This window comes from Oncorhynchus tshawytscha, unplaced genomic scaffold (genome assembly GCF_018296145.1).
Source record: "Oncorhynchus tshawytscha isolate Ot180627B unplaced genomic scaffold, Otsh_v2.0 Un_contig_4324_pilon_pilon, whole genome shotgun sequence".
NCBI lineage: Eukaryota > Metazoa > Chordata > Actinopteri > Salmoniformes > Salmonidae > Oncorhynchus > Oncorhynchus tshawytscha.
Window position 1 is genome coordinate 187,501 of NW_024609799.1, and position 21,211 is coordinate 208,711.

General features: G+C 48.6%; 2 protein-coding genes across 3 annotated transcripts in view; one reads left to right on the top strand and one right to left on the bottom strand.

Moving 5' to 3' along the window:
* Positions 1–2,629, bottom strand: part of tmc8 (transmembrane channel-like 8) — a 27,033-nt gene extending 24,404 nt beyond the window's left edge. The window contains exon 1 of one of the 2 annotated variants that reach the window (XM_042318287.1): positions 2,322–2,629. In XM_042318287.1, the coding sequence (XP_042174221.1) occupies positions 2,322–2,370 (49 nt within the window). In that variant the 5' untranslated portion in view covers positions 2,371–2,629. The remainder of the gene's footprint in view (positions 1–2,321) is intronic. The other variant, XM_042318286.1, reaches the window with a different exon arrangement.
* Positions 2,630–17,389: 14,760 nt separating this feature from the next.
* Positions 17,390–21,211, top strand: part of tmc6b (transmembrane channel-like 6b) — a 28,569-nt gene continuing 24,747 nt past the window's right edge. Inside the window, exons 1-2 of the mRNA XM_042318275.1 lie at positions 17,390–17,413; positions 18,461–18,471. Of these exons, the coding sequence (XP_042174209.1) occupies positions 17,390–17,413; positions 18,461–18,471 (35 nt within the window). The remainder of the gene's footprint in view (positions 17,414–18,460; positions 18,472–21,211) is intronic.

Sequence of the window (21,211 nt, forward strand, 5' to 3'; positions counted from 1 at the left end):
TGTGCAAGTAGAAATACTGATGTGCAAAAGAGCAGATAAAAAAATATGGGGATGAGGTAGGTAGTTGGTTGGATAGGCAATTTACAGATGGGCTGTGTACAGCTACACCGATCGGTAAGCTGCTCTGACAGCCGATGCTTGAAGTTAGTGAGGGAGATATAAGTCTCCAACTTCAGTGATTTTTGCAATTCGTTCCAGTCATTGGCAGCAGAGAACTGGAAGGAAAGGTGGCCAAAGGGGGTGTTGGCTTTGGGGATGACCAGTGAGATATACCTGCTGGAGTGCGTGCTACAGGTAGGTGCTGCTTCACCTAGCAAAGGCTTATAGATGACCTGGAGCCAGTGGGTTTGGCGACGAATATGTAACGAGGACCAACCAACGAGAGCACGCAGGTCGCAATGATGGGTAGTATATGGGGCTTTGTTGACAAAACGGGTGGCACTGTGATAGACTGCATCCAATTTGCTAAGTAGAGTGTTGGAGGCTATTTTGTAAATTACATTATGGATGAATGATGGATAGAGGGATGGAGAGAGGGAGGGAGAGGGGAGGAAGAGAGGGAGACAGAATGAGCAGGGAGGGGTGGCTCATCGGTCTAAGGCACTTAGGGGAGGGTTTGGCCAGCCGGGATGTCCTTGTCCCATCGCGCTATAGCGACTCCTGTTGGCGGTCCGGGTGCTTGCACGCTGACTGGGGTCGCCAGTTGTACGGTGTTTCTTACGACACATTGGTGCGGCTGGCTTCGTGGTTAAGGGAGCAGTGTGGCTTGGCAGGGTCGTGTTTCGGAGGACCCATGGCTCTCAACCTTTGCCTCTCCCGAGTCCGTACGGGAGTTGCAGCGATGGGACAAGACTGTAACTACCAATTGGATACCATGAAAATGGGGAGAAAAAGGGATAAAAGTAACCACAAATGTTATATAAATGAAACAGAATGAGCAAGGGGGAGAGAGACTCATCTATGGAAGGATGGAGCTACAGCTCTTGTCCATGGAGGGGATAAGAGGTTGATGGGATAGAGGGAGAAGGGAGGAGAGCATCTATGAAGGGATGAAGAGAGTGAGTGAGGGTGAAGTAAGAGGTAGAGAGAGAGGGATGGAGACGATCTCACAGGTGAAGAAGCCAGATGTGGAGGACCTGGGCTGGTGTGGTTACACGTGGTCTGTGGTTGTGAGGCTGGTTGGAATGTACTGCCAAATTCTCTAAAATGATGTTGGAGGTGGCTTATGGTAGAGAAATTAACATTAAATTCTCTGGCAAAAGCTCTGTTGGACATTCCTGCAGTCAGCATGCCAATTGCACACTCCCTCAAAACTTGAGACATCTGTAGCATTGCGTTGTCTGACAAAACTGCACATTTCGAGTGGCCTTTTATTGTCCCCAGCACAAGGTGCGCCTATGTAATGATCATGCTGTTTAATCAGCTTCTTGATATGTCACACCTGTCAGGTGGATGGATTATCTTGGCAAAGGAGAAATGCTCAATAACAGGGACATAAACAAATTTGTGCACAACATTTTAGAGAAATACAATTTTTTGTGCGTTATGGAACATTTCTGGGATCTTTTATTTCAGCTCATGAAAAATGCGACCAACACTTAATTAACGTGTTGCGTTTATATTTTTGTTCAGTATATATTATATATCTATACGTATTGCATTTTTCTGTTTCCACGAAGTCCTCCAACCAGGGGAGACGGGATAGGAAAAACAGTTATTAATAAATCAAATGATGCAAGTGATATTATTATTATTATATATTATTTGATAGAATTCAATTCTATATGCTAATTTCAGAGCTGATCTAAATAACCAGCCAACAAAACATCAACTGACCTAACAAGAGGAAGTAGACAAGGTTCTCTCTCTCTCTCACACACACACACCCACCCACACCCACACACCCACACACACACCCACACACACACACACACACACCCACACACACACACGCATCTCGGAAAAGTGAAAGTTTAAAGCTGCATGTTCAACTGAAGTTAAACATCTAGATAGTTAGTTATATCAACTGAAGTTAAACATCTAGATAGTTAGTTATATCAACTGAAGTTAAACATCTAGATAGTTAGTTAAACACCTAGATAGTTAGTTAAACACCTAGGTAGTTAGTTAAACACCTAGATAGTTAGTTAAACACCTAGGTAGTTAGTTAAACACCTAGATAGTTAGTTAAACACCTATATAGTTAGTTATATGAACTGAGGAGGTGTAACACATAAAAGATGGAAGTGGCCCACACACACACACACACACACACACACACACACACACACACACACACACACACACACACACACGTTTACCTGATACGAGCCTCATGAAGCCACCGCTGTTGTATTCTTTGTCCTCCATCTTTCTTCAAGGTCTTCTAGGTCTCTACTGTGTTCCGCTTCCTGATCTTACACACACATGCTCGCACACACACTCTCATATGCGCACACGCACATACAGTCACTAAACGCTGTACACACATTCACTCAAAGCTCCCTTCAAACACACATTCACACACTTCCCACCCAATATCAGCATCGCATCAGCCCCTCTCTGTTTCCTTCTCTCCCTCTCTCTCTCTGTGTCTCTCTCTCTCTCTCTCTCTCTCTCTGTGTCTCTCTCTCTCTCTGTCTCTCTCTCTGTCTGTCTCTCTCTCTCTCTCTCTCTCTCTCTCTCTCTCTCTCTGTCTCTCTCTCTCTCTCTGTCTCTCTCTCTCTCTCTGTCTCTCTCTCTCTCTCTGTGTCTCTCTCTCTCTCTCTCTCTCTCTCTCTCTCTCTCTCTCTCTCTCTCTCTCTCTCTCTCTCACTCTCTCTGTCTCTCTCTCTCTCTCTCTCTCTCTCTCTCTCTCTCTGTCTCTCTCTGTCTCTCTCTCTCTCTCTCTGTGTCTCTCTGTCTCTCTCTGTCTCTCTCTCTCTCTCTCTCTCTCTCTCTGTGTGTCTCTCTCTCTCTCTCTCTCTCTCTCTCTCTGTCTCTCTCTCCCATCTACCTAAGATACGTCATCCTCCCCTATAAGTTGACTTGTTATTTCATATTTTAGAGCTGATCTAAGACCTGTGGATAAGCTGCAGCTTCTGTCGACAGGTCTCAGGAAATCACATGACAGGAAACCGAGATGGGTGTTGCGTTATTGAGTCTGTTGTTGAGAACGAAGACACACACACGCATACACACAAATTCACCCATACATACATACACACTGCTAACAGGCCTGACTGGACGAGGTCGAAGAGGAGCGGAGTGGAGAGGGTCCAGAGCAGGCAAGATGGTCTGTGTGTGTGTGTGTGTGTGTGTGTGTGTGTGTGTGTGTGTGTGTGTGTGTGTGTGTGTGTGTGTGTGTGTGTGAGAGAGAGAGAGAGAGTGTGTTGATGATGTGTTGTGCGGGGAGGCCAGAGGGAGGTGCTGATTTTGGAAGTGGGCTGCTCATTTGATTGTTACATGGAGCATAATCTTGGTTACCCAGAAGTCAAATTCACTCGCGAAAGTTTGTCATTTCCTCCATGGGAATCTATCCAGGAGAGATTAGAGATTAGACCGAACAGGACTTTTCTGAAAAGCTCCTTAAATACCAGCACCTCATATCAGGCCTGGACAGCCTGGGATGCAAATGCAAGTCGGTGATATTTGGTAGTCTCGGCCACCTACATAGGATTACTGTATGAGGCCTTCAGATTGGTAGTCTCGGCCACCTACATAGGATTACTGTATGAGGCCTTCAGATTGGTAGTCTCGGCCACCTACATAGGATTACTGTATGAGGCCTTCAGATTGGTAGTCTCGGCCACCTACATAGGATTACTGTATGAGGCCTTCAGATTGGTAGTCTCGGCCACCTACATAGGATTACTGTATGAGGCCTTCAGATTGGTAGGTCTCAGATTGGTAGGCCACCTACATAGGATTACTGTATGAGGCCTTCAGATTGGTAGTCTCGGCCACCTACATAGGATTACTGTATGAGGCCTTCAGATTGGTAGTCTCGGCCACCTACATAGGATTACTGTATGAGGCCTTCAGATTGGTAGTCTTGGCCACCTACATAGGATTACTGTATGAGGCCTTCAGATTAGGATTACTGTATGAGGTCTTGGCCACCTACATAGGATTACTGTATGAGGCCTTCAGATTGGTAGTCTCGGCCACCTACATAGGATTACTGTATGAGGCCTTCAGATTGGTAGTCTCGGCCACGTACATAGGATTACTGTATGAGGCCTTCAGATTGCAGGCCTGCCTATGAGTAGGGCAAAACACCCAGCTATGTGGAGGAGAAGGTACTACTCTGTTTCAGTCGTTATGGGCTGCATAGCTGTGTGGAGGAGAAGGTACTCCTCTGTTTCAGTCGTTATGGGCTGCATAGCTGTGTGGAGGAGAAGGTACTGCTCTGTTTCAGTCGTTATGGGCTGCATAGCTGTGTGGAGGAGAAGGTACTGCTCTGTTTCAGTCGTTATGGGCTGCATAGCTGTGTGGAGGAGAAGGTACTGCTCTGTTTCAGTCTGTGTGGAGGTTATCAGGGCTGCATAGCTGTGTGGAGGAGAAGGTACTGCTCTGTTTCAGTCGTTATGGGCTGCATAGCTGTGTGGAGGAGAAGGTACTCCTCTGTTTCAGTCGTTATGGGCTGCATAGCTGTGTGGAGGAGAAGGTACCTCTGTTTCAGTCGTTATGGGCTGCATAGCTGTGTGGAGGAGAAGGTACTGCTCTGTTTCAGTCGTTATGGGCTGCATAGCTGTGTGGAGGAGAAGGTACTGCTCTGTTTCTGTTTCAGTCTGTTTATGGGCTGCATAGCTGTGTGGAGGAGAAGGTACTGCTCTGTTTCAGTCGTTATGGGCTGCATAGCTGTGTGGAGGAGAAGGTACTGCTCTGTTTCAGTCGTTATGGGCTGCATAGCTGTGTGGAGGAGAAGGTACTGCTCTGTTTCAGTCGTTATGGGCTGCATAGCTGTGTGGAGGAGAAGGTACTCCTCTGTTTCAGTCGTTATGGGCTGCATAGCTGTGTGGAGGAGAAGGTACTCCTCTGTTTCAGTCGTTATGGGCTGCATAGCTGTGTGGAGGAGAAGGTACTGCTCTGTTTCAGTCGTTATGGGCTGCATAGCTGTGTGGAGGAGAAGGTACTCCTCTGTTTCAGTCGTTATGGGCTGCATAGCTGTGTGGAGGAGAAGGTACTCCTCTGTTTCAGTCGTTATGGGCTGCATAGCTGTGTGGAGGAGAAGGTACTCCTCTGTTTCAGTCGTTATGGGCTGCATAGCTGTGTGGAAGATATACTTCTTGTTTCCTTAAGTGTCCTTGAGGTCAACGACCTTTGACATGTTTGAATCCTTTATGATGTAATATGTGGAATCAAATGAAGTGTTTAAAATGTGCAATGAAGACTGATCACAGGCCATAGTCATTCTGAAACTGTTGGTGAGAATCTAGGAGAGGATTCTGCTGAAAAGCTAGTGTGTGTTCACCACCTACTCAAACCACCGATGGTATTATCATGTATAGACTTACTGGGAAAGGAAAGCAGCTACTTTGTCAGTTGCACAACCGATCGCATTTAACCGAAATGAGTCTTCCACATTTACCCCAACACCTCTGAGTCAGAGAGGTGCAGGGAGCTGCCTTACTCAATGTCCACAGCGCCCAAGGAGCAGTTGTTGGAGGCTAACTGGCTCGCTCAAGGGCAGAAATACAGATTTTCCCACTTTGTCGGCTCGGGATTCAAACCAGTGACCTTTTGTTTCCTTGCCTGGCGCTCTTAACCACGAGGCTATCTACCGCCCCTACTGTAGTCTGTGGAGACCAAAGGCTATCTACCGCCCCTACTGTAGTCTGTGGAGACCAAAGGCTATCTACCGCCCCTACTGTAGTCTGTGGAGACCAAAGGCTATCTACCGCCCCTACTGTAGTCTGTGGAGACCAAAGGCTATCTACCGCCCCTACTGTAGTCTGTGGAGACCAAAGGCTATCTACCGCCCCTACTGTAGTCTGTGGAGACCAAAGGCTATCTACCGCCCCTACTGTAGTCTGTGGAGACCAAAGGCTATCTACCGCCCCTACTGTAGTCTGTGGAGACCAAAGGCTATCTACCGCCCTACTGTAGTCTGTGGAGACCAAAGGCTATCTACCGCCCCTACTGTAGTCTGTGGAGACCAAAGGCTATCTACCGCCCCTACTGTAGTCTGTGGAGACCAAAGGCTATCTACCCCCTACTGTAGTCTGTGGAGACCAAAGGCTATCTACCGCCCCTACTGTAGTCTGTGGAGACCAAAGGCTATCTACCGCCCCTACTGTAGTCTGTGGAGACCAAAGGCTATCTACCGCCCCTACTGTAGTCTGTGGAGACCAAAGCAAACAGTTGGTGCAGCTTGTGGTTGTTTTACCTCTCTTGGTTGAATGCACCGCTGATTGTAAAACATGCTCTGGATTAGAGCGTCTGCAGAAGGACTAAGATGTAAATGTGAGATAACAGTTCTCATGTGATGCCAAATACAGGCTGTGAAATGCTGACTGCATGGCTGCAAATGGTGGCATAGTTGTCCATGCAGTCTGAGTGTAACTAGTGGAGGAGGGAGTGTAACTAGTGGAGGAGGGAGTGTAACTAGTGGAGGAGGGAGTGTAACTAGTGGAGGAGGGAGTGTAACTAGTGGAGGAGGGAGTGTAACTAGTGGAGGAGGGAGTGTAACTAGTGGAGGAGGGAGTGTAACTAGTGGAGGAGTGGAGTGGAGGAGGGAGGGAGTGTAACTAGTGGAGGAGGGAGTGTAACTAGTGGAGGAGGGAGTGTAACTAGTGGAGGAGGGAGTGTAACTAGTGGAGGAGGGAGTGTAACTAGTGGAGTGGAGGAGGGAGTGTAACTAGTGGAGGAGGGAGTGTAACTAGTGGAGGAGGGGAGGAGGGAGTGTAACTAGTGGAGGAGGGAGTGTAACTAGTGGAGGAGGGAGTGAGGAGGAGGGAGTGTAACTAGTGGAGGAGGGAGTGTAACTAGTGGAGGAGGGAGTGTAACTAGTGGAGGAGGGGGAGTGTAACTAGTGGAGGAGGAGTGTAACTAGTGGAGGAGGGAGTGTAACTAGTGGAGGAGGGAGTGTAACTAGTGGAGGAGGGAGTGTAACTAGTGGAGGAGGGAGTGTAACTAGTGGAGGAGGGAGTGTAACTAGTGGAGGAGGGAGTGTAACTAGTGGAGGAGGGAGTGTAACTAGTGGAGGAGGGAGTGTAACTAGTGGATGAGGGAGTGGAGGAGGGAGTGTAACTAGTGGAGGAGGGAGTGTAACTAGTGGAGGAGGGAGTGTAACTAGTGGAGGAGGGAGTGTAACTAGTGGAGGGTAACTAGTGGAGGAGTGTAACTAGTGGAGAGGGAGTGGAGGAGGGAGTGTAACTAGTGGAGGAGGGAGTGGAGGAGGGAGTGTAACTAGTGGAGGAGGGAGTGAGTGGTGAGTGGAGGAGGGAGTGTAACTAGTGGAGGAGGGAGTGTAACTAGTGGAGGAGGGAGTGTAACTAGTGGAGGAGGGAGTGGAGGAGGGAGTGTAACTAGTGGAGGAGGGAGTGGAGTGGAGGGAGTGGAGTGGAGGAGGGAGTGTAACTAGTGGAGGAGGGAGTGTAACTAGTGGAGGAGGGAGTGTAACTAGTGGAGGAGGGAGTGTAACTAGTGGAGGAGGGAGTGTAACTAGTGGAGGAGGGAGTGTAACTAGTGGTGGAGGGAGTGTAACTAGTGGAGGAGGGAGTGTAACTAGTGGAGTGGAGGAGGGTGTAAAAAGGCAGTGGAGGAGGGAGTGTAACTAGTGGATGGAGGGAGAGGAGGAATGGAGAGGTAGAGACAGAGGAATAAGAGAGAGGAATGGAGTGGAGGAGGGAGTGGAACTAGTGGAGGATGGGGAGTGTAACTAGTGGAGAGAGGGAGTGTAACTAGTGGAGGATGGGAGTGTAACTAGTGGTGGAGGAGAGAATGTAACAGGGGAATAGTGGAGGAGGGAGTGTAACTAGTGGTGGAGGGAGTGTAACTAGTGGGAGGAGGACATCATCTCTAGCATCAGGGGAATGGAAAAAGGCAGCCTGGGGTAGAGACCAGTCTGTTTGAGGAATGAAGAGGTAGAGACAGGGGAATGGAGAGGTAGAGACAGGGGAATAGAGACAGGGGAATGGAGAGAGAGAGAATGGAATGAGAGAGGAATAGAGTAGAGACAGGGGAATGGGAGAGACAGGGGAATGGAGAGGTAGAGACAGGGGAATGGAGAGGAAGAGAGGAATAGAGACAGGGGAATGGAGAGGTAGAGACAGGAATGGAGAGGTAGAGGATGGAGAGGTAGAGACAGGGGAATGGAGAGGTAGAGACAGGGAATGGAGAGGTAGAGACAGAGGAATGGAGAGGTAGAGACAGGGGGAATGGAGAGGTAGAGACAGGGGAATGGAGAGGTAGAGACAGGGGAATGGAGAGGTAGAGACAGGGGAATGGAGAGGTAGAGACAGGGAATGGAGAGGTAGAGACAGGGAATGGAGGTAGAGACAGGGAATGGAGAGGAGAGACAGGGAATGGAGAGGTAGAGACAGGGGAATGGAGAGGTAGAGACAGGGGAATGGAGAGGTAGAGACAGGGGAATGGAGAGGTAGAGACAGGGAATGGAGAGGTAGAGACAGAGGAATGGAGAGGAAGAGACAGGGGAGGTAGAGACAGGGAATGGAGAGGTAGAGACAGGGGAATGGAGAGGTAGAGACAGGGGAATGGAGAGGTAGAGACAGGGGAATGGAGGGGAAGGAAGAGACAGGGGATGGAGAGGTAGAGACAGGGGAATGGAGGTAGAGACAGGGGAATGGAGAGGTAGAGACAGGGGAATGGAGAGGTAGAGACAGGGGAATGGAGAGGTAGAGACAGGGGAATGGAGAGGTAGAGACAGGGGAAGAGACAGGGGATGGAGAGGTAGAGACAGGGGAATGGAGAGGTAGAGACAGGGGAATGGAGAGGTAGAGACAGGGAATGGAGATGGTAGAGACAGGGGAATGGAGAGGTAGAGACAGGGGAATGGAGAGGTAGAGACAGGGGGAATGGAGAGGTAGAGACAGGGGAATGGAGAGACAGGGGAATGGAGAGGTAGAGACAGGGGAATGGAGAGGTAGAGACAGGGGAATGGAGAGGTAGAGACAGGGGAATGGAGAGGAAGAGATGGAGGGGATTGAGGTAGAGACAGGGGAATAGAGACAGGGGAATGGAGAGGTAGAGACAGGGAATGGAGAGGTAGAGACAGGGGAATGGAGAGGTAGAGACAGGGGAATGGAGAGGTAGAGACAGGGGAATGGAGAGGTAGAGACAGGGGAATGGGAATGAGAGGGGAAAGAGACAGGGGAATGGAGAGGAAGAGACAGGGGGGAATGGAGAGGTAGAGACAGGGGAATGGGAATGGAGAGTAGAGACAGGGGAATGGAGAGGTAGAGACAGGGGGGAATGGAGAGGTAGAGACAGGGGAATGGAGAGGAAGAGACAGGGGAATGGGAGGTAGAGACAGGGAATGTAGAGACAGGGGAATGGAGACAGAGACAGGGGAATGGAGAGGTAGAGACAGGGGAATGGAGAGGTAGAGACAGGGAATGGGGGGGATGATGGAGAGGTAGAGACAGGGGAATGGAGAGGTAGAGACAGGGGAATGGAGAGGTAGAGGGGAATGGAGAGGTAGAGACAGGGGAATGGAGAGGTAGAGACAGGGGAATGGAGAGGTAGAGACAGGGGAATGGAGAGGTAGAGACAGGGGAATGGAGAGGTAGAGACAGGGAATGGACAGAGGGAATGGAGAGGTAGAGACAGGGGATGGAGAGGTAGAGACAGGGGAATGGAGAGGTAGAGACAGGGGAATGGAGAGGTAGAGACAGTAGAGACAGGGGAATGGAGAGGTAGAGACAGGGGAATGGAGAGGTAGAGACAGGGGAATGGAGAGGTAGAGACAGGGGAATGGAGAGGTAGAGACAGGGAATGGAGAGGTAGAGACAGAGGAATGGAGAGGTAGAGACAGGGGAATGGAGAGGTAGAGACAGGGAATGGAGAGGAGAGACAGGGAATGGAGAGGTAGAGACAGGGGAATGGAGAGGTAGAGACAGGGGAATGGAGAGGAAGAGAGAGAGGAATGGAGAGGTAGAGACAGGGGAATGGAGAGGTAGAGACAGGGGGGATGGAGAGGTAGAGACAGGGAATGTAGAGACAGGATAGAGACAGAGGAATGGAGATAGAGACAGGGAATAGAGACAGGGGAATGGGATAGGAGGGGAGGTAGAGACAGGAATGGAATAGAGACAGGAATGGAGAGGTAGAGACAGGGATGGAGAGGTAGAGACAGGGGAATGGAGAGGTAGAGACAGGGAATGGAGAGGTAGAGACAGGGAATGGAAGGTAGAGACAGGGGAATGGGAGGTAGAGACAGGAATGGAGACAGAGGGAATGGAGAGGAAGAGAGGTAGAGACAGGGAATGGAGAGGTAGAGACAGGGGGGAATGGAGAGGTAGAGACAGACAGGGGAATGGAGAGGTAGAGACAGGGGAATGGAGAGGTAGAGACAGGGGAATGGAATGGACAGGGAATGGAGAGGTAGAGACAGAGGAATGGAGAGGTAGAGACAGGGGAATGGAGAGGTAGAGACAGAGGAAGAGAGGTAGAGACAGGGGGATGGAGAGGAAGAGGGGAATGGAGAGACAGAGGAATGGAGAGGTAGAAAGAGAGGTTGTAGTTTTGGAAATATGCTTCTTCTTTCAGTCATTGATCAAAAACTACATTACCCAGAGGTTCTTGAGGCAAGTTAATACGTACATTAGGTGTGGCCAGGTAGTCAGAGACAGATAGAGAGAGCCCCTTATTGTAACTTTCAATCCAAGAAATAGGATACAGAAGAATCACCTGATCAACAGCACACAGGTAATTTCAGGCTCTTAGTTTCCTTCTTTCACCTCTCAGATCACCATTCTTCCGTTTGTATGTTTCATTGATAGGCTACCTTTAGGCTAGAACAGACCAGGGAACCTGTTGTGCAATAGAACCTGTGAATACAACACACCCAGACAATCTCTCACACCTTGACCAGACTAGGCTCTGTCAATGGAGTAGGCTACTTGACTTGGCAAAATTGATGAATTCGCAAATGTTTAAGCCACCTGTATTGGAGACGTTTAGCCTAAAGTAGCATCAGAAGGCTAGCCTATACGTTTGTTGAAATGTTTTATGGATGATAAGGTATAAAAAAATAAAATATCAAGAAAGGACAGTCTTCAAACTTTTCTTACCAAGGAAATGTACTGTACTGACACAGCGGTCTATGGAATTATATTGCGTGTGAAAACAAACGTTGTGGAAGAAGGATTTCGAGCAATGAATAGGAATGTTCCATTCGGTGGAAAACTTTATTTGGGGGGGGAACTTTGCGGTACCAACATAAAATGACAAACACACAGCGTCGGTTTTTCTTGAACTGAAATATAAACCACACGTTGAGACAACCGGTAAACTGTTTCTCCGTAAAAGTCTACCTATAGCCCGTTACAACGTTTCAATGCGGCAGGATAATGATATCGTCACCCCTAGAGTCGACAATGGTTCGTTGCCGCTGTTCAACATGCTGATGTATTTTGTAACAGTAGAGAGAGACGGATCCACTGCGGCCGCACTGCAGGTTTAAGCTTGAACGGGTTGCGCAAGTTACGAAGGGGTGAGTGAACCGACCGTATGGCTGACTGTAGCTTTTTTCACATTGTCTTGTCGTTTTCTTTCCATGTATTTGTACAGTTTGTCCGCTGTAGCTTCCAGGGTAGTTTAACTGTTCAGTCTGACACGTTTGAGGAACTGACAGGCTAAGAGTAAACCGGCCGAAAGGGAAAGGCAATGCGCCATTAATAACAGAAACAACAATGCAACAAGTGTGGGTTGTTTACGGTGCTTTGAGGTCTAACTAGGTGGGCTAGTTTCGTTGTGAACTAAAACCAGCGGAAAGAGAACCGTATCGGTCGACGTTATCAGTCAGTGCCTGTCATTCATGTCGACTGCCTTGGGGGATTGCGGAGTCAGTCGGTGAATTGCAGGGCTTGCAGAAACACGTCGCTAGTATGACCGATGTTTCAAAATGGATCGTTTGTTTTTATAGGTTAACTATAATTGGGCCAAATGTAGCCTACACCAACTTAAACGTTTACCCCATTTATAGGCTATCAGCTGCCTTCAACACAACACAAATATGATGCTTTTGTCCCAAAGCCCTAGTCTCAAGACCCTACCACTCATTGTATATATTTATTCCATATTTATATATTTATTCCAATTCCAAAGACCACTTGACACAGAAAGAAGACACACACACACCTTGTTTGGCTGCATAGCTGGGGATAGCTTTGTGTTATAACGTTAGCGTTGTGTTATAACGTTAGCTTTGTGTTATAACGTGCGTTTTAGTCCAGGAGTAAAGCTTGATCTGTGTCAGAGAAACCAGTCCATTGTGTCCAGGGCCAACATCACTTGGGGGTCTTACTCCTACTTCCACAGTGAATGCAATGCTCTGGGGTGAAGTTTCCCCTAAGTACAGATCCAGGATCAGCGTTCCCTCCCCCAATCCTAACCGTAACCATTAGTGGGCACAATGTTAACCTGACCCAAGATGGGAAACTTCCACAGAGAGAAGTCAATGGGAACTGTATCTATGCAGGTCTTTACCTCCTGTAAGACTATACGTTGTGTATTGTTTGTGGGCCTTCATCCACCCCGGGACCCCAAGTTTAGTTGTCTTGGCCTAGTGACAGTTGACTGCAGAATACTGGTCTGTTCCGTTGCCGTGACAACACGGGGAGAGCTGTAGCACAACAGGGCAGTGTAATTACAGTGCAGTGTGTCAGTCTGTGTAATTACTTCCATGTTTCCACTTTCTCCTCTACCTTTTACTCCCCTTCCATCTTCTCACATTAGGCCTATTCTCTCCTCTCTTCTTTGTTCCATTCACATGGTTATCTGGGGTGCCTCTCTGTTGATTTCATTTTCCTGTCCGTTCCCTCAACTGAGTGACAACACAATGCACTGAAGAACAAGAGGGCCTTGCTCCTGCCTATAGCACTATCATTCTAGTTATGTGCTTCTGGTACAGCAGTCCTGAACGTGTTTCTGTTCTGTGTGCTGATTCTGTTTCCTCTCCGTGTGTGTGTCTCTCTCTCTCTCTGTGCCTCTTTCTCACTCTCTGTGTGTCTCTCTCTCTATCTCTCTCTCTGGTTGTGTGTCTCTCTCTCTTTGGTTGTGTGTGTCTCTCTCTCTATCTCTCTCTCTCTCTCTGGTTGTGTGTCTCTCTCTCATGCTCTCTCTCTCCCTCTTGGTTGTGTGTCTCGCTCTCTCTTTGGTTGTGTGTCTCTCTCTCTTTGGTTGTGGTCTCTCTCTCTCTCTATCTCTCTGTGTGTGTGTGTGTCTTTCTCTCTCTCTCTCTCTCTCTCTCTCTGTCTCTCTCTCTGTCTCTCTCTCTGTGTGTCTCTCTCTCTGTGTGTCTCTCTCTCTCTCTGTGTCTCTCTCTGTGTGTCTCTCTCTCTCTCTCTGTCTCTCTCTGTGTGTCTCTCTCTCTCTCTCTGTGTCTCTGTTTGTGTGTCTCTCTCTCTCTCTCTCTGTTAGTTTTACTGTTGTGTGAACTGATTATCAGTCAGCCGTTAACTGCCAGACTGGCAAAATTCCCTTCTACCCTGTCAGTCCCACCCCTCTTTTGACCCCCTTACACCCTCTGCTCCCCTCTTCCCCTCCTCCTCCCTGCCCCTGCTCCCCCTCCCTCCCCCTCCCCCCCTCCCCCTCCCTCCCTCCCTCCCTCCCTCCCTCCCTCCCTCCCTCCCTCCCCCTCCCTCCCTCCCTCCCTCCCTCCCCCCCCTGCTCCCCCTTCCCCTCCTCCTCCCTACCCCTGCTCCCCCTCCCCTCCTCCCTCCCTCCCCTCCCCCTCCCTCCCCTCCCTCCCCCTGCTCCCCTACCCCCTACCCCCTACCCCTCTCCTCCTCCTCCTCCCCCCCCCCTCCCCCCTCTCCTCCTCCCTCCCCCCCTGCTCCCCCTCCCCCTCTCTCCCCCTGCTCCCCTCTCCCCCCTCCCCCTGCTCCCCTCTCCGCCTCCTCCCCCTCCCTCCCCCCCCCTCCCCCCCTCCCCCCTCCCTCCCTCCCTCTGCTCCCCCTCCTCCCTCCCTCCCCTGCTCCCCTCTCCCCCTCCTCCTCCCCCACCCTGCTCCAGCCGGAACATAATTGCAAATAATTTGTAGACTGCAAATTGACCGAAGAAGCCCAAACAGATGTTTGACTAACACATAATCATTTCAACCCTTGCTTGTATTTGTATATGATCACGTCTCTCTCTCTTGTGCGTGGGATTACATGGGAACAGATTTCATAAATGAAAATCACTTGGAGATGATTTCCTGGTGTTTTTACAGTCTTTAATGTCCAACAATGAACACGTAAAAAAAAATATACATAAATATATATAACTTTGTATTATTTTACTTGGGGTCCAAATATCACCGCCGGCCCCTGGGCCGCCAGGAACCCTGCCCTGGGCCTTTATAGTTTCACCTTTACATACTGTTTCTCCTCCACAGCAACTTTATCATGTATAAAATATTGTGTAAGTATATTAGTGTTGTGTAAGTATATTAGTGTTGTGTAAGTATGCTGTATCGTTAATCTGCCGTTGTGTTAGACAGTGCAGTAAATGTGTTTTCACTGACAGGACAGCTGACTTGCTTTGTTTGGCTGAACTACAGACATACTTTGACCTGGAGACAGACAATGTTCAGGGGTTGTTGACAGTGTCACACACACACACACACACACACACACACACACACACACACACACACACACACTGATCTTCATGCATGCACAAACACACACACAGAGAAAAGGGACATGGGTTCTGGTCTAAAGTGGTGCACTATATAGGGAATAGGGTTCTGGTCAAAAGTAGTGCACTATATAGGGAATAGGGCTCTGGTCAAAAGTAGTGGAGTGGACAACGGTCTCTTAGTGTAGTGGACTATATAGGGAATAGGGGTCTCTTAGTGTAGTGGACAAGGGCTCGGTCTCTTAGTGTAGTGGACAGCGGTCTCTCAGTGTAGTGGACAACGGTCTCTTAGTGTGAGAGAGGGAGAGAAAGTGAGAGAGGGAGAGAAGTGGACAACGGTCTCTTAGTGTAGTGGACAGTGGTCTCTTAGGGGTGTAGTGGACAGCGGTCTCTTGGGGTCTCTTAGTGTAGTGGACAGGGGTCTCTTAGTGTAGTGGACAACGGTCTCTTAGTGTAGTGGACAGCGGTCTCTTAGTGTAGTGGACAGCGGTCTCTTAGTGTAGTGGACAACGGTCTCTTAGTGTAGTCTCTTAGTGTAGTGGACAACGGTCTCTTAGTGTAGTGGACAACGGTCTCTTAGTGTAGTGGACAGGGGTCTCTTAGTGTAGTGGACAACGGTCTCTTAGTGTAGTGGACAACGGTCTCTCAGTGTAGTGGACAACGGTCTCTCAGTGTAGTGGAGTGGTCTCAACGGTCTCTTAGTGTAGTGGACAACGTTCTCTTAGTGTAGTGGACAACGGTCTCTTAGTGTAGTGGACAACGGTCTCTTAGTGTAGTGGACGGTCTCTTAGTGTAGTGGACAACGGTCTCTTAGTGTAGTGGACAACGGTCTCTTAGTGTAGTGGACAACGGTCTCTTAGTGTAGTGGACAACGGTCTCTTAGTGTAGTGGACAACGGTCTCTCAGTGTAGTGGACAACGGTCTCTTAGTGTAGTGGACAACGGTCTCTTAGTGTAGTGGACAACGGTCTCTTAGTGTAGTGGACAACGTTCTCTTAGTGTAGTGGACAACAGTCTCTTAGTGTAGTGGACAACAGTCTCTTAGTGTAGTGGACAGGGGTCTCTTAGTGTAGTGGACAACAGTCTCTTAGTGTAGTGGACAGGGGTCTCTTAGTGTAGTGGACAACGGTCTCTTAGTGTAGTGGACAACGGTCTCTTAGTGTAGTGGACAACGGTCTCTTAGTGTAGTGGACAACGGTCTCTTAGTGTAGTGGACAGCGGTCTCTTAGTGTAGTGGACAGCGGTCTCTTAGTGTAGTGGACAGTGGTCTCTTAGTGTAGTGGACAACGGTCTCTTAGTGTAGTGGACAGCGGTCTCTTAGTGTAGTGGACAGGGTCTCTTAGTGTAGTGGACAGGGGTCTCTTAGTGTAGTGGACAGGGGTCTCTTCCTGGTGATCACTGACATTAAAGGGTAACTACACCCAAAATTCTACATTTGTTTTATTTTCCCCAGACCTTAAAAGTGGTCTTCTGATGTGGTTTAAGCCTCGTTGTGGACTGAACATCCAACGTAGTGGTTTTTCTATTAAAAGGTGTGATTTTCAGAGTGAAAAACAGGGGAAACAGAATCCTGGAAAATCATTTTTTTAAACAATTTTTAAACTAAACGGAAAGCCCCTACACACACACACACACACACACACATGCATGACACACACACACACTACCGTTCAAAAATGTGGGGTCACTTAGAAATATCCTTGATTTTGAAAGAAAAGCACATTTTTTGTCCATTTAAAATAACATAAAATCGATCAGAAATACAGTGTAGACATTGTTAATGTTGTAAATGACTATTGTAGCTGGAAACGGCTGATTTTTAATGGAATATCTACAGAGGCCCATTATCAGCAACCATCACTCCTGTGTTCCAATGGCACGTTGTGTTAGCTAATCCAAGTTTATCATTTTAAAAGGCTAATTGATCATTAGAAAACCCTTTTGCAATTATGTTAGTACACCTGAAACTGTGGTTCTGATTACAGAAGCAATAAAACTGGACTTCATTAGACTATTTGAGTATCTGGAGCATCAACATTTGTGGGTTCGATTACAGGCTCAAAATGGCCAGAAACAAATAACTTTCTTCTGAAACTCGTCAGTCTATTCTTGTTCTGAGAAATGAAGGCTATTCCATGTGAAAAAATGCCAAGAAACTGATCTCGTACAACGCTGTGTACTACTCCCTTCACAGAACAGCGCAAACTGGCCCTAACCAGAATAGAAAGAGGAGTGGGAGGCCCCGGTGCACAACTGAGCAAGAGGACAAGTACATTAGAGTGTCTAGTTTGAGAAACAGATGCCTCACAAGTCCTCAACTGGCAGCTTCATTAAAAGTACCCGCAAAACACCAGTCTCAACGTCAACAGTGAAGAGGCGACTCCGGGATGCTGGCCTTCTAGGCAGAACACCAGTCTCAACGTCAACAGTGAAGAGGCGACTCCGGGATGCTGGCCTTCTAGGCAGAACACCAGTCTCAACGTCAACAGTGAAGAGGCGACTCCGGGATGCTGGCCTTCTAGGCAGAACCCCAGTCTCAACGTCAACAGTGAAAGGCGACTCCGGGATGCTGGCCTTCTGGGAATGCAGTGAGATCGACCATGGCCTTTGTGTATAACATTAAGGTTTGTAGGCTACACCAGACAAAGGCCTTTATCGCAGATCAAAGAGGGGGAAGCTGCAGAGGAGCTCTGAGCAGAAGGTCTACACTCTATTTCTGAGCAATTTGATGGTATTTTAATGGACAAAAAGTGTTTTTCTTTCAAAATCAAGAACATTTCAAAGTGACCCCAAACTTTTGAACGGCAGTGTACATGTACACACACACACACACACACACACACACACACACACACACACACACACACACACACACACACACACACACACACACACAGCAGACTGTCCCTGTCTCAGCAGACTGTCCCAGCAGACTGTCCCTGTCCCAGCAGACTGACCCTGTCCCAGCAGACTGTCCCTGTCCCAGCAGACTGTCCCAGCAGACTGTCCCTGTCCCAGCAGACTGTCCCTGTCTGCACGCCCAATTTTGCACGCCCAATTTTTCAGTTTTTGATATGTTAAAAAAGTTTGAAATATCCAATAAATGTCGTTCCACTTCATGATTGTGTCCCACTTGTTGTTGATTCTTCACAAAAAATACAGTTTTATATCTTTATGTTTGAAGCCTGAAATGTGGCAAAAGGTCGCAAAGTTCAAGGGGGCACAATACTTACTGCAAGGCACTGTACGTAACTGACTGATGACAATAACACTACATTGTTGTGTGTGTGTGTGTGTGTGTGTGTGCTACTAGAAGACAAGCTGAAACACGGAAAAGAGACCTTCAATCACCACACCTTATGATTCCTAACATTCCTCTCTCTCTCTCTCTCAGGTAGTTTTCACTATGCTAGGAGAGTGGAGAGGCGGGACTAAGCAGACAAGTGTGTGACCCTTCTCTGTGATTGGTGGACAGAGATTGATGGTTGACAGACAGACGGATAAAGAGAACGAGACAGACAGCAGAGAGGAGAGACGGGGGAGAGAGATGGCTCACAGTGTCAACTTTGACCTGACTGCTGAACACATGGAGGCTGGTCTGGGTGAGTATCAATACACTATATCAGGGGAGGCTGGCCTGGAGTGAGTATTAATACACTATATCAGTGGAGGCTGGCCTGGAGTGAGTATTAATACACTATATCAGTGGAGGCTGGCCTGGAGTGAGTATTAATACACTATATCAGTGGAGGCTGGCCTGGGTGAGTATCAATACACTATATCAGGGAGGCTGGCCTGGAGTGAGTATCAATACACTATATCAGGGAGGCTGGCCTGGAGTGAGTATCAATACACTATATCAGGGAGGCTGGCCTGGGTGAGTATCAATACACTATATCAGGGAGGCTGGCCTGGGTGAGTATCAATACACTATATCAGGGAGGCTGGCCTGGAGTGAGTATCAATACACTATATCAGGGGAGGCTGGCCTGGAGTGAGTATCAATACACTATATCAGGGGAGGCTGGCCTGGAGTGAGTATTAATACACTATATCAGGGGAGGCTGGCCTGGAGTGAGTATCAATACACTATATCAGGGGAGGCTGGCCTGGAGTGAGTATCAATACACTATATCAGGAGAGGCTGGCCTGGAGTGAGTATTAATACACTATATCAGGGGAGGCTGGCCTGGAGTGAGTATTAATACACTATATCAGGGGAGGCTGGCCTGGAGTGAGTATTAATACACTGTATCAGTGGAGGCTGCTGGGGGGAGGACGGCTCATAATAATGTCTGGAATGGATTGAATGGAATGGTATCAGACGCATTTCCCAGGTGTCTGATGCCGTTCCATGTACTCCATTCCATCCATTATTATGAGCCGTCCTCCCCCCAGCAGCCTCCCCTGATATAGTGTATTAATACTCACTCCGTTCCATCCATTATTATGAGCCGTCCTCCCCCAGCAGCCTCCCTGATATAGTGTATTAATACTCACTCCATTCCATCCATTATTATGAGCCGTCCTCCCCAGCAGCCTCCCTGATATAGTGTATTAATACTCACTCCATTCCAGACATTATTATGAGCCGTCCTCCCCCAGCAGCCTCCACTGGACTACAGCAACAACATTCTGCCTCCTCCACCTCCATTTCCTCTCTGCCCTCTGCCTTTCTACAGCCTCCTCTTGGAGAACAAACTCGTATCGATCTATTTCTCTCTCCTATGGAGAGGTCCTGAGGTAAAAACGGCCGTTTGTGTTCCAGTCTGTTGTCTGTGTTGAGCCTGGGAGAGAGGAGGGGCTTCACTCTCTGTTTGATGTGTTGAGCCTGGAGAGAGAGGAGGGGCTTCACTCTCTGTTTGATGTGTTGAGCCTGGAGAGAGAGGAGGGGCTTCACTCTCTGTTTGATGTGTTGAGCCTGGGAGAGAGGAGGGGCTTCACTCTCTGTTTGATGTGTTGAGCCTGGAGAGAGAGGAGGGGCTTCACTCTCTGTTTGATGTGTTGAGCCTGGAGAGAGAGGAGGGGCTTCACTCTCTGTTTGATGTGTTGAGCCTGGAGAGAGAGGAGGGGCTTCACTCTCTGTTTGATGTGTTGAGCCTGGAGAGAGAGGAGGGGCTTCACTCTCTGTTTGATGTGTTGAGCGTGGAGAGAGAGGAGGGGCTTCACTCTCTGTTGTCTGTGTTGAGCCTGGAGAGAGAGGAGGGGCTTCACTCTCTGTTTGATGTGTTGAGCCTGGAGAGAGGAGGGGCTTCACTCTCTGTTTGATGTGCTGAGCGTGGAGAGAGAGGAGGGGCTTCACTCTCTGTTTGATGTGTTGAGCCTGGAGAGAGAGGAGGGGCTTCACTATCTCTGTTTGATGTGTTGAGCCTGGAGAGAGAGGAGGGGCTTCACTCTCTGTTTGATGTGTTGAGCCTGGAGAGAGAGGAGGGGCTTCACTCTCTGTTTGATGTGTTGAGCCTGGAGAGAGAGGAGGGGCTTCACTCTCTGTTTGATGTGTTGAGCCTGGAGAGAGAGGAGGGGCTTCACTCTCTGTTTGATGTGTTGAGCCTGGAGAGAGAGGAGGGGCTTCACTCTCTGTTTGATGTGTTGAGCCTGGAGAGAGAGGAGGGGCTTCACTCTCTGTTTGATGTGTTGAGCCTGGGAGAGAGGAGGGCTTCACTCTCTGTTTGATGTGTTGAGCCTGGAGAGAGATTAGGGGCTTCACTCTCTGTTTGATGTGTTGAGCCTGGAGAGAGAGGAGGGGCTTCACTCTCTGTTTGATGTGCTACTGGCTTCCCAATGTGTCTGTCTCTCTCTGTTTGATGTGCTACTGGCTTCCCAATGTGTCTGTCTCTCTCTGTCTCTCTCTGTTTGATGTGTTGAGCGTGGAGAGAGAGGAGGGGCTTCACTCTCTGTTTGATGTGCTACTGGCTTCCCAATGTGTCTGTCTCTCTCTGTTTGATGTGCTACTGGCTTCCCAATGTGTCTGTCTCTCTCTGTCTCTCTCTGTTTGATGTGTTGAGCGTGGAGAGAGAGGAGGGGCTTCACTCTCTGTTTGATGTGCTACTGGCTTTCCAATGTGTCTGTCTCTCACTGTCTCTCTCTGTCTTTGATGTGTTGATGTTCTGGTAAACAGAAGAGGTTAAAATAAGACAATGACAGGGTTAACTCTCTGTTTGATGTTCTTTGAGGCCCAATTCTGCACAGTACCAGTATCCAGCCAGACCCATTGTTCTCACAGAACAGACTGACTGTGTTTGTTGGACTGTTTGACTAGTCTTTGTTCTGTGTGTGTGTGTGTGTGTGTGTGTGTGTGTGTGTGTGTGTGTGTGTGTGTGTGTGTGTGTGTGTGTGTGTGTGTGTGTGTGTGTGTGTTGTATTTTGAGGAGAATTTTATGAGTGACTCACTTCCTGTGGTGTTCAGCTGCAGGGTCCCTGGG